Source organism: Dermacentor albipictus, chromosome 3, assembly GCF_038994185.2.
Source record: "Dermacentor albipictus isolate Rhodes 1998 colony chromosome 3, USDA_Dalb.pri_finalv2, whole genome shotgun sequence".
Taxonomy (NCBI): domain Eukaryota; kingdom Metazoa; phylum Arthropoda; class Arachnida; order Ixodida; family Ixodidae; genus Dermacentor; species Dermacentor albipictus.
In genome coordinates this window covers 47,737,479-47,754,096 of record NC_091823.1, presented here as the reverse complement: position 1 = coordinate 47,754,096, position 16,618 = coordinate 47,737,479, and the positions used below count along the sequence as shown (strand labels likewise).

General features: G+C 48.0%; 2 protein-coding genes across 11 annotated transcripts in view; one reads left to right on the top strand and one right to left on the bottom strand.

The window, feature by feature from the left end:
- Window positions 1-16,618, top strand: part of LOC135898147 (glutamate receptor 1-like) — a 231,329-nt gene that overhangs the window by 71,899 nt on the left and 142,812 nt on the right. The window lies entirely within an intron of this gene.
- The window catches only part of LOC135898145 (microtubule-associated protein futsch-like), a 397,845-nt gene that overhangs the window by 281,372 nt on the left and 99,855 nt on the right, over window positions 1-16,618 (bottom strand). For 2 of the 5 annotated variants that reach the window (XM_065426913.1, XM_065426910.1), the window contains exon 2: window positions 3-72. The exons of 2 other annotated variants lie outside the window; for them this stretch is intronic. In XM_065426913.1, coding sequence (XP_065282985.1) covers window positions 3-33 — 31 coding nt within the window. In that variant the 5' untranslated portion in view covers window positions 34-72. Of the gene's footprint in view, window positions 1-2; window positions 73-16,618 lie in introns of those variants that run through there. One more of the 5 variants, XM_065426909.1, reaches the window with a different exon arrangement.

Genomic DNA, 16,618 nt, shown 5'->3' with positions numbered 1-16,618 from the left:
ACCCCCATTTCCCGGTAGTTGTAGGGTTGGCATTATTTTTGTCCATCCTCCTTGTTGTTTGCGTGGTCACACCTGCCAAACAAACCAGACTTTAGACAAGGAGAAGCAAACCAGTGCAAAAGCTAGCTAGACACTCCTATCATTGGTAAAACGCCAGGTGAGCGCGCATCTTGGAGGCACATATGACAAGCAAGAGCCATGAGACATGTCTAGTTTGTCCTATATATGCGTATTTAGGTATTACATGATATCGCTGGTAAAACAGAGGAACGTAAACAACTGAATATTCATGGGTGTCACTTGCTATCGCATGTCATACTGTATAGCAATAATAATAATAATAATATTTGGGGTTTTACGTGCCAAAACCACTTTCTGATTATGAGGCACGCCGTAGTGGAGGACTCCGGAAATTTTGACCACCTGGGGTTCTTTAACGTGCACCTAAATCTAAGCACACGGGTGTTTTCGCAGTTCGCCCCCATCGAAATGCGGCCGCCGTGGCCGGGATTCGATCCCGCGACCTCGTGCTCAGCAGCCCAACACCATAGCCACTGAGCAACCACGGCGGGTACTGTATAGCAAAACATTTCGATTGTATATATATTGCTACACGCGAAAAGGTTATTTCCAGATAAAAGAAAAGAACAAAATGACCGCAGTGATGCCCGTTATCGACAGCGGATTACTGGAAACAGTTTGGGACAGAGAAAAAGAGGACAAGTGATCACGCGGTATTGTCCAGAACTGCGCTAGTTCTCCATGCTTATTACGTTAGACGAGACTTGGTGCAACTATTTTGTCAAATTCATAGCTATTTGAAGCTTAAATACGTACTGAAATGTTGCGGAGCTTCCCAGACTAATGCTCTCAAGAGAGCCAAGACCGGCAGTAAAAAGATAAGAAAAAAAATGGCCCCTAAGAAACTCTAGCAGACGATGGAGACCATGAAAAACTTGAAAAAAATAAGAAGAAAAGATTGCTTGCAATTTCAGTACACGTATTCAGAACTTCCCAGCGTGACAAATTGCTTCTAGACTTTCCGAAGCCACCCACACGTGTTCCTATGTTATCACATGATTAACATAAGAAGCCATCATAATAGCATAGGCAATGCATAATAGCAATGACAGCATAAGAAGCCTTCAGAAAAAAAAGAAGATAAGCAAACGAAAGCACGTCGTCATTACACGCACACCTACCACATTATCTAGCATCAAGGGACCGTTTCTTTGATCTTCGGCGTTCGATAGTTGCCACATCCTTACACCGTGCCACGCGAACCGCGTAACCAGCGTTTGGCCGAGAGCCCGCAAGATTGCTTCCAGCGGAACGGCTGATTGTAGTACAGCGATCATCTTTTCCTCGCCTGTCCGCTCGCCGTAATTCTCTTGAGCGCGGTGTTCTTTTTCTTTCTTTCCTTGCATGTTTCCTGCGCCCACGAAGAGACCTGAGAGCTGCGAGCGGGACGAGTTTCCAGCGTTTGTTCTCGACTTTGGTCGCTCTACATCCTTTCATTATTATTATTGTTCACTCGAACGAGGCCACGCGCGGAAGCCGAGAAGGAGGTTGAAAAAAAAAAAACCCGGGAAAACTAAGCAGAAAAGGGTGAAGAGATGGGGTAAAAAGGGAGAGGAAAGAAACGGGGCAAACGCGGCTCTTATTTATGAGCTCGCGCTGTCCGGCGCCCGGAGCCCTTGTTCTACGCGCCCTGCTCGAGAGAGCGGGAGCCGGCCGGAATTAATAACGCGCTCGCGGCGAAACACGGCACATCCGAGTCCCGGGGCCTGCCCGCCACGCCTCGCGCTTTTCCCCGTATCCAGAGGCACGCCCGAATAGCGCGCGGGAAGCGATGTTCTCCCGGCTCTCCCGGGCATGGGAGAGCATCGCGAAAGCCTTAGGCAGCAGCCGCCGCCGGGCCCCTTATCTGGTGCCGTGGTCGCCGTCGGGGTCCGCAGTTGCGCGACGCGTGTGCGTTTCCTTCGCAAGTGGTGGTTTGCCTTTGTTGCCGCACAGCTTGGCCCGCTTCCTTTAATTAAAAACCGCCGCATCCCCTGTTCTTGCAACAACCACACGGAGCTATATAGCTGTGTATATTTGCTCCTTTGGTGGCGGCAGCACCAGAGAGCGCGCTACTTTCGGCGTACAAGCGTCGGGAGGCTGATGAGTGTGACATTGGCAAGCCCGACGAAGCCGCAATGAAAAAGGGCGAGGGTGGTACAGGCGAGAACACGAAGATCAGGAAAATTAGGCAGAAATATTAGAAATGGGGGCTGCGCCATGGAGACGACGCACCATGCGCGATAAAAACTTTCTTTGCGGCAAATAACTATTTTATGTTTAAAAAACGAGAATGGTTGGACCGGCTCAGGGCATTACAAGAAACAACTGCAGAAAAATTGCCGCTAACATATTTGCGATAACAACTGCCCTTTCCTTGTCAGCCGGTGGAGAGCAACAGTGAAAGTAATAAACGCCATTCTGCATCTTCTCCATTGTACCCATCTCTTGTAAGGACAGGTCTAGAACGCAGCAGTATGTTCCCGTCAGACGGCATATGTATACATAAGCTAGCGAATCCCCTTGTGGTAGTCTTCCTTTAATTATTACTTATATCCCTGCTATGCACGCATTACAGAAGTCACGGAATCCCTCAGAGCGGAATACTGAGCCCAACGCTTTTTAACCTAAACCTAACTGAATTCGTCGACAACCTATCAAGCTCCGTTCAGCTGTCCACCTAGGTCGACGACGTATGCCACTGGACATCGGATGTGGCACGTATTACGTTTGGCGCTTGGCTTAAGAAACCTGAAACCTCGACATCACGGTACCTTCCTCGATAGTGACTGGAGATGTCATGTTAGAAGCGCTTACTGATGACATTATCTGGGAGCCAATGTGTGCATACGGCATGTAACTCAACGGACAACTGATATTGTTCAGTAGACGTTTGTAATTGGACATCGGATGTGGCACGGATTCAGCTTTGCGCTTGGCTTAAGAAATATGCCACCTTGATATCATGGTACCTTTGTAAACATGACTGGAGATGTCATATTAAGAGCGCTTAATTAGTGATGGCATTTATCTGAGAGCCAATGTGTGCCTACGGCATTTATTTCAATGCACAACTGATTTTGTGCAGTAGACACTTGTTGTCCAAGGAAGATTTCCTAGGCTTCAGTAAAGGCACCAGGTTGTTGTACCTGCATTGCACTTGCATTGCATTCCATCGTGCAAACATAGGCTGGCGACGTCCACAACACAGCATTGTGCTTTCAAACCCACGCGACGTAAGATGGCGTAAGATATCCCGTCGGGACCTCGCGATGATGAGCGCCTTCATGCAGCCAAGGTGGCTTGTAGTTTTTCCAAGGAGAATGGCACGTCCATACTTTCATCTCTTGCAGAAGGAACGTCGTGTAGCGGCAGGTCACTACGAAGAACCACCTCCCCGGCGACTTTCGCAGAAAAATCACCAGCTCACATCAATCTCTCGACAGTTCTGATGCAGATCTAGCGCTATGAAGGGACGACGTTGTTGTGGAAGTACGCTAAGATCGCGCAGACTTCTCCACAAAACAGATAACCGCTTTCGAGGGTCCAGCGATGCGCAAACGCTCTTCCACCGTTAGTCCCGCAGTTTGGTTATCTGACGCTGGCTTTTCTTCTATATGCGCCTGTCTTCCTTGAGGTCATAAATAAATTTTGTGACCCTACGCCGTCTTTCGGCTCGGCGCTACTCAAGCAACCTCACAAGGCAGTCAAGGTACTTTTACGTTTCTTGAGAGGGACTGGCCTGCGGGAACTCCTTTGACTGCGGGGTGCCATCTGCCCACGTGCTTGAATTCATATCGTCTTTCCTCTCTCTCTCTCTTATCTTTCAATTTGCTTCTTCTCCCTCCTCCAGCGTAGGGTAGCCAACCAGACTCTTTCTTAGTTAACATTCCTACTTTCTCATTTTCTCTTTCCTCTTTGCCGCTCACTTTGTTACCCTACTAGTGGGACCTTTTTTTTGTCGCGGGTGTGACGCGAACGCGTGTTAAATTTAAGCAAGACAAAGGGAAAGAAGAATATTCGGAACCGAGGGAATGAGTTTTTGTTGCACTAGCAAATATATAGACTTTCGAGGCGTGTTCGCGCCATTGGTGCCGCCATCGTCGCGCTGTTACAGTATCGACGGCGCATGCGTGGCGCGCGCTTTAAAGGTTCGAATTTATCTAGAGACACGTCGCGCGTTGGCTACAAGAACGACGAAGCCGAGTAAACTGAGTAAGCTCTGCGGCTGATTCAAGGCAACGTTCTGCCTTCTGGCATGAGAGGAGTGCGCACACTTGCACTAGCGTTCGTGCTGAGTATCTGAGTGCGTACCACACACGGGACGGACAGCAAACGTCAAGCTACATCGACATGCACATAAAGTACATCTTGTGCAACATCGAAGTAGGACGCCTACACTCCTCACGTCACCTGTTACTGACTACGGTGGCACTCTCAGTGCAATGGCTGGTAGGCAGGCAGGAAACTCTACTTGATACGTTACAGCGAATCGCTACTAAGGGAAAGGGAACCAGTCCAGTATGCACTTGCTGTAATAATATAGTTCTGTATACAAGGATAAAGATCTGCATGGAAAAGTACCTCAGAAAAGGTTGCGAGCCGTAACACTTAAACTTGTCAATAGATGCAACTTCTCCTAGCTGATGGCGCAAACTCCAACAAACAAATGCCATAATGCAAGCATGCACGCGATTCTTCCCCAATTCTGGGTAGTCCTTTCGCAAATACTATGTTCACAACTACGTAGAGACGTCTCTGTAGGCAATCTGGCATCGTATAACTGGGAGTGGTCACGGACGCGCGCTTAGCCACGTGTCTAATTTCTTATGCCACTGTTCTTGCTGGCGCTAAGTCTCCAGATTTCTCGAAGACATCGAAACAGTTGGATAGAGTTAAACGTTCTCACGTGACTCCACAGCCGCCACCTCAACGGATGAACGCTACAAGTCTAGAGAAAAGAATAAAAACGGTGGCCACCGCAGTCGCGTAAATGAGGTTTCGCTCCTTGCACGACGTTAAGGCGCCCGCGCTGTAAGCTTTCATTCAAAGCTGCGCGGACAACGGGGGTTCGCGATGCCGCGACCCAAGATAAGGCAAAGAGCCCCATCTGTGGACGTTCCCGTGTCGTTGGGCCGACGTCGGGGATCCGAGTTTACGACCCGAGGATTTACGAGCTCCCGCTGTGCCCTGAGAAACAGCAGAGACAGCCCCCATTTCCCTTCTTAACCTCCTCCGTGAGGTCTGTGAGTACAGCTGCAGAGCTGGCTGGTGCACGCGCAGCAGCAGCCGCTCGTACAGCGTCGCCGTGCGCCGCAAGACCCAAGGGGTGTTCTTCTGTCATCCAGCCCCTTCGGCCGCCATCGTAGCCTGGTTGGCGCCGCCGCGCTTAAAGTCTGCGGCTTGTCTTCCGTGCAACTCGGCGGTGGTTTTTCGCGCCTCTTCTTCATTGTTGAACCGGACGCCAGGCGCGCCTGGACCGGCCGACTGGAACGGTATTGGAGCAAGGGCTTTCGGCGGCTCGTGAATGCAGGGTTGTGACTCTGTGTGCGGCGTTACTCTCATAAAAGCTGGCGCCACTACCGCTCGATGTCCAGCCGTGCCCGCCGCTTCCTGGGACGGCGAAGCAATCTCACGCGCGCCGGTCATTCGGTCGGCGCCGCATTGCGAAGCGAACGGCTGAGTGTTGCTTTTTCTTTCTTCGCGATGCTCTATTTGCTCTCTCTTGCCCGTGTCGTAAGAAGTGCCCGGCTCTCACTTTCAATTTCGCATAACTCTGGAGTCTCCAAGAGGGAGAAGAGACGGCACGTGGAGATGAAGTAAAGGATTCTATACCACATTCTGTATCAGCCGACGTGTTATGTGGCAGCAGGCTGGAGTCTTGAATGAAGGTGGCAGGGGCAACAGCTCGCCATGAATAATGTATGCATGAATGTATTATTATCTGTTTGCTTCCTTTTCTTTTCTTTTCCGCATTGCAATTGACCGTTTTAAGGATAGGATGATATTGTTTCGTGTTGCGCAGGCCGTGAATCGTAATCAGAGAAGCACAAAGGCGACTGTTACAAATTTGTTAAAACGCACAAAACGGCATCGCACCTATCGTACATTTGGTCAGTGACCCTAGAGACAGAAATAGAAAAGGGCAGAGGCAGGGAGGTAAAGCAGATGGACGTCCGATTTGTTACCCTGCACTGGGAGAAGGGGATATAAGGATGAAAAGAGAGAGACAAGAGAGAGAAAGCACACTTTCGTGCACATTTGAAAGTTCGCAACGAGTCTCCAAACGGTCGCCAAGACCTGTCGACTTGAGATACTGTTATAACACTTTCGTGGCTTTCTGTGCCATCGATGCGTACCGCCATGTTCCATGGATCCTCATTTCCGTTAATGCTCTATCCAGGCTGTTCGATGCTGTCCATCAAGCTTCACGCTCGACGCCCTACCGAGTATACAGACATAACGAGTGTTCAATCGTTGCTGTAGTTCTTAGGAGTCGCACATGGGCGTATCCCCCATTCCGATGCGAAACGAGTAAGCCTTTGTAAATGCCACCTTAAAGAGGGGCTAAACTACGCCAGTAATTCACTTTAGAGGTGGTACTTACATTTGTGATTGTATGAACAAGTCACAAGAAAAAAATTACCAGTCAATGCTGCTGTTGCATCTAAAGCCTGGATCACACGTGATTATCATTTGGCTCCATCTCTCTTCACTTCTCTTTCCCAGAACACTAAAGGCGAGGTACATGCCACCTTTAGTAAGTTAATTTTAACGTCCTCTTGATTGCCGCATTTGAGATTCGCGCAAATGAACGGAAGAGTGCTTGCCACTCATCAGTGGCTTCTCTCAAGAGTTGCCGCGACGCTATGCGCAAATATATTTTCCTATAAACTTTTCTTTGCTTTATCCATTTGTTCATTTAGTTTTTTAAGAGTTTAATCGCTTCCTCACTCAACATTTGCTACACAATCTTTTTATGCTGTAGCGACGTTATTTCAGCCAAGGAAGCACTGCCTGATGTCCGTTACACGAGTTTACCACTCACTCGTTGAACATTCCATGGCTTTTCCTTGCTTGTCCTTCAACTTTGACAAGCAAAGCGAACTATGCAATCATCAGTATTGTACTACTATTCCTGCAACAACAATGTGCTCTCAGTTTAAATTGAACTACTGCCCGAATAACAATTTTCGCAGCTTCACTAATGCGCCGTATGTGGAGTATATGTGCGCTAGTACGGCGCCGACGCAGGCGCGGTACTAGCGCCTGCGTCGATGAAAACATTTCCGCTTCTGCTTCTAAACCGAACGATGAAAACATTTCCGCTGCTGATGGCGATAAAGGAACGGAAATGGCACGCGTTCCCAGCAAAGAGGGAAACCCTCAGGCAATTAGAGACCGCAAATCACTTTCCGCTCTGCTCAGTCCACACAACTAGCCGACGGACTAAAGCAGCGCGGCTTTCATTAGCACGCATTCAGAAAGCGAGGACCGAGCAAATTTCTGCACACACACACACACTCGCACGCACAAAGGAAGAAAGAAATAGAATCAGCGGCAGCCGAATGAAAGATCCTCGGTGGGCATGTCACGTTGCTTCTTTCTGGGTCTCCACGAAGAACCAGCGTCCTAAGAAGGCATCCACGTCCTTCCCTCTTACACACCCACCCTTCAGCGCCGTCACCACCGCAAACCCTTTCCCTTCGCATCGACACGCATCAAAGAAAGAAAGGAGTCGGAAGAAAGCGGCTACGTTTTCCCCTGGGGGTATATACAGGCGGCTGTGGCCCGAGTAAGCGACGGCGCAGAGAAGGCGAGACGTCGACAGCGGCTTCGAAACAAAGGCGGCACGTCAGACGCCATTTCCTCGCGCGACGACGGCTGAGACGACCGAGTTCCTTTGTCTTCTCGCCTGAGGCAGATCGCGCAACTGTCTTCTCGGGGAACTAAAGCGAGGCTGGCGACGCAATACCACGCGCATATACTTCCTGACTGTCCTCCACCTCTTCCCATCCTCCTCCCCCCTCAGAGCACCTTCCACGGCTTTCGTACCGACACGCGACCGAATGCTGCGTGAAGGACAGGACGAATGTAGGGATACGACAGCAGGAGGGGAAGAGGACGAAAATGAGAATCGACCAAGCAAGCAAAGCATGCGTGGAGAACAAAAGAGAAGTCGTAGGAGAATATTTGGAAGGAAAAGAGGTAGGACTTGGAAACGAATAAGGAAACGCAATAAGGAGAAGACGTAAGAAAGAAAGAAAGAAAGAAAGAAAGAAAGAAAGAAAGAAAGAAAGAAAGAAAGAAAGAAAGAAAGAAAGAAAGAAAGAAAGAAAGAAAACTAGAAGCAGATGCCGAAACTAGTTGCGCCAGTGGAAGAAAAGGAACGTTAGGACATGTTCTCCAGGGTTCGTCTTACGCGGACGGTCCTTGCAGTGAAATGGCGAACAGGCAAACTGAGGTATAGAGTAAGAGACGGGCAGCTACCGAGAAACTGAAGCAAGAGGAGGGGAAAGTCAGAGAGAGCCACGATCAGAGCGAGAAAGGATCGAACGAAAAGGGAAACTCGACCGCCCGCCAAAGAAAAGTCAGGCGAGTGCGGACTTGGAAGAGTGAAAACCACGCTCGCGCTCGCTCGAGCCAATGTGCGAGCGAAATGTGGTTCTGCCGGCGGGAACCCGCGAACAACGGAGAAAGCTGCGCGCGCAATTTTACAACACACCCGCTCGTCTAGCGCTCTCGCCCGCTCCGAGTGGAACAAGGGCAAAATAAATATAAAACCACTATGTCGAAGTTGCGGTGAAAAAAAAAATAAGTAAAGAAATAGGGGTCAGGGGGCCGGGTTGGGGGGCGGTAGGTGTGGCGGTAGAAAGAAGAGTAAATAACTGAGGCATCCTACGCACCAAGTTCTCTTCACGCCTCCGCACTCCAGAGTTTCCTGTAGTGCATGGGTTACTCTTTCTTTCGTTTTCAGTCTTGCCTAGCCTCGAGGAACTCCCGTCCTGGCGCAGAAGGATGGAACTTGATCGAACTTGCGGAGACAAAAGGAAGTCTCGTCGGAGGAAATAGAGTTGAAGAAAAACTCGAGGCAAAGGTGAACAGGCGGGGTATAGGAGGAGAAAGGCAGGAAAAAGCAGGTAGGGGGCTTGGGTGGCGGAAACGGAACGGAGAGAGGGGAGCGAAAGGATCCGTAGGACGGAGGTGTGTTCCGGTGCGCCACTAGCCTTGGTTGGTCGTAGTTTCTTGCACGTGAGTTGCTTCTCGGTTCTTTCTTTCCTTTAATTTTCGTCCGCATCCCCGGCTGCACTCGCTGCGTGTCCTTACGCGTCGAATGTTGTGTTTTCTGCCTCGGCATCCGCTGTCGGTGCCGCTAGCTTTAGGAACAAACGGGCGTGTTCCAGAAATCGGAAAAGGAACGCGCTAGATGGCGACATTCAGACAGAAATCGAGAAAAGAAAGAATGGCGTGAACTGTTTATCTCTTGACTTCCTTTTGTTGCTTTGGTTTTATGAAAGACATAAAGGAAACCAAAGCACAAATATGCATGCTCTCCAAAATGAGAAGTACTAGGCGGCAATGCACGACGACGTGCTGGCGGTGACGACTGATCGTTTCTACGCCAACGAAACTCTGCATACCTTGCCAGGATTCGAGCGTGCGCCTGACTTACTTTCGATGAAAAGCGATGAGAATCACGGGTAAAATGTAGTAAAAAGAAAAAGCGTTTGACAAATAAACCAAGAACGAAGTACGACGACAGCACCTTTCAAGAAGGCAACGTAGTGACCCGAGGCGGCCGGGCAGGAAATCACGCAGTCATTCCGAACGAAACTCGGCAAAGAAATTTGAAATGGCAAAGAAGGCATTGGGGAATTCGTAAGACACGAAATTTGATGGAGGAAGGTGAAAGAGTGCAATTTGGAAAGAAACGGAAAATTAGGGCCCAGCTCGCTACAAATGCTTCTCACATCACCGCTTTCACTCTCTTTGCTGTATACTTTCATTCTTGCTTTCATAATCTCTCTTTTCTTCTATCTGCTACTATGTTAACGCTCGCTCGAAAAGTGGCGAAGCTGTTTCGGGACGCTACGCAGAAGCCCACGGCAAGCGGTGTATTCTTTGGCCTCACGAAAACGAACGATAAGTGGACCTTTCTTCGATACAGCGAAATGTTAGAGGCGAAGTGAAAGAAGCATCAGAAATGCATGAGATAGATAGAGGGAACTAGAGAGAGAAAGCAGCCCACGCGTCGATACAGAAAAGCTACTTGGGCCTATTTATTTACCTTTCCCTCCTTTTTCAACCCCTCCTCTCCCAACTTTCCGCTATAGCTCTGAAGACAGCGCACAAAGGGACACGTACCTGCCGAAAATGCGAAATGGAAACACCCTCGCAAAGGCGAAGATGGAGATAGCTTTTTTTTTTTTTTCGAATTCGCGTCTGAATGATTTGGGTGTCTCCTCCACCAATTTCTCCTCGTTTCTTTTACGTTTTTTTCTAAGGAGGAAACGAATGCCTAGCCTGGCAGAAGTATAAAGAGAAAGAGAGAGAGAGAGAGAGAGAGAGAGAGAAAACGAAGAGCCGTCTTCGCTGGGGCCGAAGTGCAGCCGACAAAGTTTGGTCACGGCACACGAAAAACGATTCGTCTGCGTGTCTGCACTCACGGGAAGAAGAAAAAGGAAGAAGAGGGAAAAGAAGTAATTTCGAATTCCCGTCGTGTTCTATTTCTAGCTCCTGGTGCCGCTTTTGCTTGTAAACACAAGCCAGCCTGAACAAAAAATATTTTACACGAATCCCTTCCAGAGTTGTCTCAATGGCCCACTGCCTGTAAATGCACAATGAGAATTTTATGAGCTTATTTATGTTTTCGCCCGAACCACAATTCTGAGGTGGTACATAGAGTAATTACAGGCGCCCATCCCTGCAGCTTCACTCCATAGTTGCACCCAAGCTTCGTGCTCGCAAGTCGTTAGACACTCAGTTAAAATATTGAAGTATTAACGTAAAAGAAATACTGTTTTAAACTTCTTTTTGAAATCGAAAGTATGACAATATGTCGCCGAGTCAGGGTACAGCACGATGAAATATGAAGACAAGAACTGGTGACAAAGGATTTAGTAAAGTTAACGACGTATACGTGACTGTTTCGTCCAATTTTAATCTCAGTATGAACAAGGCTCGCTTGTGGTAGGCGAAACGTCAACCTTACTATTTACTATTACTATTTTGTGGGCGTTGTTTGTTTGCATCTTTCATTGAACTTCCTTATGTCTAACGAAAAGCGACAGCACGAATCCACACCAGCGTGAGCGAATCACTAGCAAATCACACTGCCAGCGACTCCAACTCCATCCTTTCTACTTTGTGTACGGTGTGCCGTCCACTTAACTCTGCTTTGTTGCTGTGCAATTTGGTTTTTGGGCAATACTTTCGTTCGCTGCAATAGATATCGCAGGCCTGCTGCCGAACATAGACATTTACTCTCACTCCAGCCCTCAAATAAAGTTATAAACTATTGTAGCATCTTATTGGTCCCGTTTGATGCGAAAATAGAAGGACATTCAGTTCCGCCCACACCAGCCTATACAGAGCCGCAGTTTCAAAATGAAATTTCGTCCTCGGCTCACAAATAAAAGCCCGTGCTGAAGCGACTAAGCCAAAACAAAGGATCGAACAAAAGCTGCACAACCTGCACCAGCCACTGCCTGCCTCTTCAAACATTGAAATCCTCCCGCTATTTCACTTCCGCGGGAGAATGCAGCCTTCCGGGGGGCTTCGGGACGGTTAGAAGTTTGCGGCGAGCACGCCGCTCGACGGCCTCACAGACCACTGCGGAGGCGCCGGACAAAGCGCGGCGCCAGCGCGGGACAACGATAAGACCCCCGTCTCTATCGCTGCTGCGCGAACTGCACCACCGGCGTGGTCGCTTCTGCTGCTGTTTGCGCCCGATGCCGAAGCGTCGCGTTCTCGTAGAACGAAAGTCATATCTCTCCTGCATTTTATGGTCGTTATATTCGGTTTTCTATTGCTCTGTCATTTGCCGGCTTCTCCTCCTGCTGCTCCTACTACACGCCTTTCGGTACCAACTGCCTTTATATACTTTTTAGCTGTCCTCCCGCTGCATCTTTTTGATCTTGCTCAATGGAAAAATCGATGCGCTAGAGCCAGGCCCAGGCTCTCTCGCGCCCGCCCTTAAAGTGCCCGAAAGAAGAAGGAGGGTGCTACTAGGCCTGCCGGGCCGTCTCTGCCATCCAGCTAAACGACCAGGAGGGATAGACCGGTGGGAGGGGAGGGAATGGGAGGGGGGAGGGGCTGAAGCCGGCGGGCGTTTGCGCGAGAGACAACAACCGAGCGGAAGTGTGAGCACCAACCCCTCCCCGCCGCAGCAGCGACAAGAAGCTGAGGTGTATTTGGGGATGGAAACACAAAAAGCGGGAGGAGGGGAGGATGGAAGGTCCGGCCGTATCGGCCGGCAGCGAGCTTTGGGAATGTGCCGTTTCTTCGTGGGGCGCGGCCGGATTCGGCAGCCGCTTCTTACCACGCACGCGAGCGCTGCTACATACGTTGCGGGGGCTCGACCGGACTCGGTCTGTGTGCGTGTGTGTGTCAGTGCGTGTCCACGAAAATGTGCTTCTCGCGAATCCGGCGGCTTCGCTGCTGCCGATTATTTCTGCCCCCGAGAACGAATGAAAACGTACGCGGCGCCGGACGGCCGCATCTCTCGGCGTTGTATTGTCTGGCGCCGTTCCATTGCTTCCATTTTTTCTTCTTGTTTGTGTGCGTATTTGTTGTTGTTTTCTTTTCGCTTTCGTGAAGCTTTCTGCCTTTCCGCGCCGCGGAAACTGCGCCGCAGGGTGTCTGGATGAGAAAAGAGTAAACAATCAAGATTGGTGCTAAAGGATGAGCGAACGCTGCTCGTTTCTATAACTGCCCGGTTTTAATCTTAAAAGAATAAAACAAAAAGTAATGTAAGCAAGATAACAAAGCTATGCACTTCTACCGAGAACTTAAATAATACAGAAGAAAGAGGAGCACCGTGACGATGCTCCCATTTTCATGTGAGGAAAGGAATATCAAAATTATAACCAACCGGCTGGAGTATAACATATAGTGCGAACAAGAGGACCAAGGAAAAGAACAGATGGAGAAAAAAAAATTATTGCCATGACACGCATTGCAGCAGTAAACATTGTGAATGTGAACCAGGGATGGAATTGTATAAGTGGTTTGAAAAAGACGGGCTAAGAGTTGTGAACTTGTAAGAAAAAAATGTGCAAATCACGCTTGCCTCGAAGAAGATTTGCACTTTCTTGATACCGTACTAAGCAGGCGAAACGCAAGACTGCAACGCTAAACAGCACGTGGTTACGCGTTCATTTAAGAAGCTCAGGGCCATGGCATTGCATGAGTTGGTTAGAAGGCATCATCAAACCTTCCCATGATTAGCGATCTGGCGGTTCATGGTGGCATTGCTAACTGACCCCGAACTTGATTGTGTGACAGACAATACAGGCCACGCAATCCTGCAGCGACGCTTCCCGAGCCTCACCGATTTGCAGCTCCACAAAGTCTCAGTACATGTTACGAGTATCAAGGCACAAAAATTATAAATTGGATGCAGAATTGATCAGCCTAACCGCTAGATTTATTTAGATGCTGATACGGTTTGCTGCCGAAAGTTCTCCGCTAAAAGCATTCGTTATGAGCAATTTCACTCGCGTCAGTGCAAAAATCGCCTGTCATTGTTCGTATGCACACAGAGTGAAAAGCGTTCGGTATTGTATTCTCGGTTTTTATGTCAGCCAATGAACTTGGCTCTAAAAAGTTTGCCAAACTGAAGCCACTACTTTCTGAGCACGATCTAACTCACGGCACGGCTTTCCAGGGGAAAATACCTGGCAGGATGAAAGATAACGATCCCTTGATATGTGGGAGAAGGTCGATCTTGGCAGTGTTCATAAAACGCGCTAAGGACGAAGACGACAGGCACTGTCGTATGTGTTCCTGTCGTCCTCGTCATTATCGCGTTTTATGAGCACCGTCAAGATGAAAGATACCAGTACTATCTCTCAACCTGTGAACAAAATACGATGAACTGAAAAAAAAAAAAACATTGGTTGAAATATACGAGCGAGTCACGACAAAACCAGAGTAAATTCTCATTTCTGCACGCGAATGTGTTAGCGATTCGCAGCAAACAAATTTGGTTGTGAAAGTCACCTCAGACATGGTGAGTGGAATGCGCCAAGGCAGACGTAGAATATCAACGTAGTGTGACTCGAAGGCAGCAAGAATACGTTTTTCTTTCTTCAGGCTCTATCCTTACAAACAAAATACCTGGTTACACAGGTGAAATATGAAATACAAGCCCTCTATAAGGGTGAAAGACGGTAAGAAACGAAGCTCACCATTGTAAGAAAATCTTGAGCATTTGTTACTTCTGGTGCGGCTGCTGGAGCTGATACTTTGAACCACTACCTTAAGCCGTCAATAAAAGTTAGGTAACGAAAACAAAAAAGAAACAGTAAAATTAAAAAGAAAGCCTGCTCGAGAAACATAATCGCACAATCCAGCAAAGCGCACCTTCTTACGGCGCAGGAGAGCTAAAAGGTATACGAAATATGGCACACTGTTCAAAAATCACAGAAAACGCGCACCCTTATAAACGTGCCCTCCTATATACAAGACACACATAAGTGCGCTTGTGGTGTCTTCCTGTCTCGTCCCTTGTCTATATTTGCGCTGTTACTAGCAGGATGGAAAACCAACAAGCCCAAGCTGCTATTCTAGCGAAACACATAAGTGGTTTAACAAGGACGTCACACGTACCTCGAAAGCGACCACTTTGAGAAAGATGAACGGTTTCGCTGCGTTAAGTGGCTGTGTTTCATTTGAAGGAGGTGGGAAAAGGAAAGCGTTGACGGAGAAAGGAGCATTGAGCGTTATCAGGTAGCTGTCAACAAACTCCGTATACGAAAGCTACTCGCAGCCTTCTACAAACGGCACTAGTAAAGCTACCACACAAAACGGGAAACGCGAAACTGACTTGCGACCATCCACAATGTCCCGAAGTCCTTCTTCTAAGCGCGGAATGACTTGGCTGAAGTTTTAACAAAATGATAAAGCACACGACGAATGTCTACGCTTAAAAAGCTTTTCACGTTTCGCACAAAGCGAAATGACCGAGTCGTGAAGACCAGTTCCACCGGTTTTCTAGGTCCAAGAGGTAGACTTGGTCAACTTTTATTTTTCTTCCTGTAAAAACTTTGTAGCCCATTTGAAGAGTAACGGCTTTGAGTCTTTCCTTTGACGCCAGATAAGACGATACTTGTGTCAGGACCGCGTGGTCAGAACCGCTTCCAGTGGGCAACGTCAGCACAATCGCAAGCTCGCTGTCAGCACAAATGAAAGTAATGGAACTATTGGGATTCCCTATCTTTACGGCATCATCAATAAATTTTATAGATGGTAGAGTAGAGAATCTAGCAATAGGAGAACGCTCTTGTTTTTTACCACAAGCTGAAGTTATGTTTTGCCCGTTAAAACTTGGCCGGCATCACTAACTAGACGTCTTGAGGCCTAGCGCAACAACTGGATTACTTGCTGACCACAGTTTGAACCTAGCTTTGCAGTAAGGGTTTAGTCGAGAATCAATAAGTTACATGGGCGTTCTAAGCAACATCTTTGTAGGCTTGGCATAAACTTCTTTCTTCTTTTTTTGCTGACGGTAATGTGAGTTCGTATTCTGCTATTTTGTCTTCAGCGAAATTTGACGGGAATATTTTTGCAGTTTACAAAAAAAAAAAAATGAATCCTTGGGCACATGTAGGCGTATTCGTGTTGTAGCAGCTGACTGAAGGCATTTGCACCACGTGCCTAACTCACTTCTGCGGGGCTCATGACGACACCAAGTTTTCTAATAGATTACTCAGCAGATCCGGGTCCCGCAAAAGAAAACAGAATCTGCCTCGTTCGAAGTTATGAATTAGACATAAGCAGCTGCCCTTGAACAAGCAAGCAGTCTTTCCTGAACACTGACATTGCTTAGAGATTCCGCGCCTGCGAAATAAATCATCCACTATGCCACGCAGCTTTGCGCCAACTGACAGAGCCCCTTCAAGAAGACTCATAGTCATACTTTACGAAGGTCTGCACAGGCGCTTTCGTTTAGACAGCACAATGACTGCATGTCATTGCCCAAAGCCTGGGGCAAAGCTTTCTCTTCGAACAGAATGCGCCGAATCCTTGGCATCTTCGGAACTCATAATTCACCATTATGGCACTGAAGTATGTTTTCTAGCAACCGCAATTGCCAAAGCCTATTATTACTAGTGATTTCTTTAGTGCTCTCAACGCGTTGTCCCAGGTTAATGCTCATTAACCTATATTGTGTTACAAAAAATAAGACGGGGAAAATAAATATTAATGAATAAAGTAAAAATAAATGCATAAACAAATAAATAAATAAATAAAATCTCATACCCTGTTCTGTCACCTGCACAAACATTTGGCAAGCTTGGAACATATGGGGAATCATTTACTTACACAGTGTTCT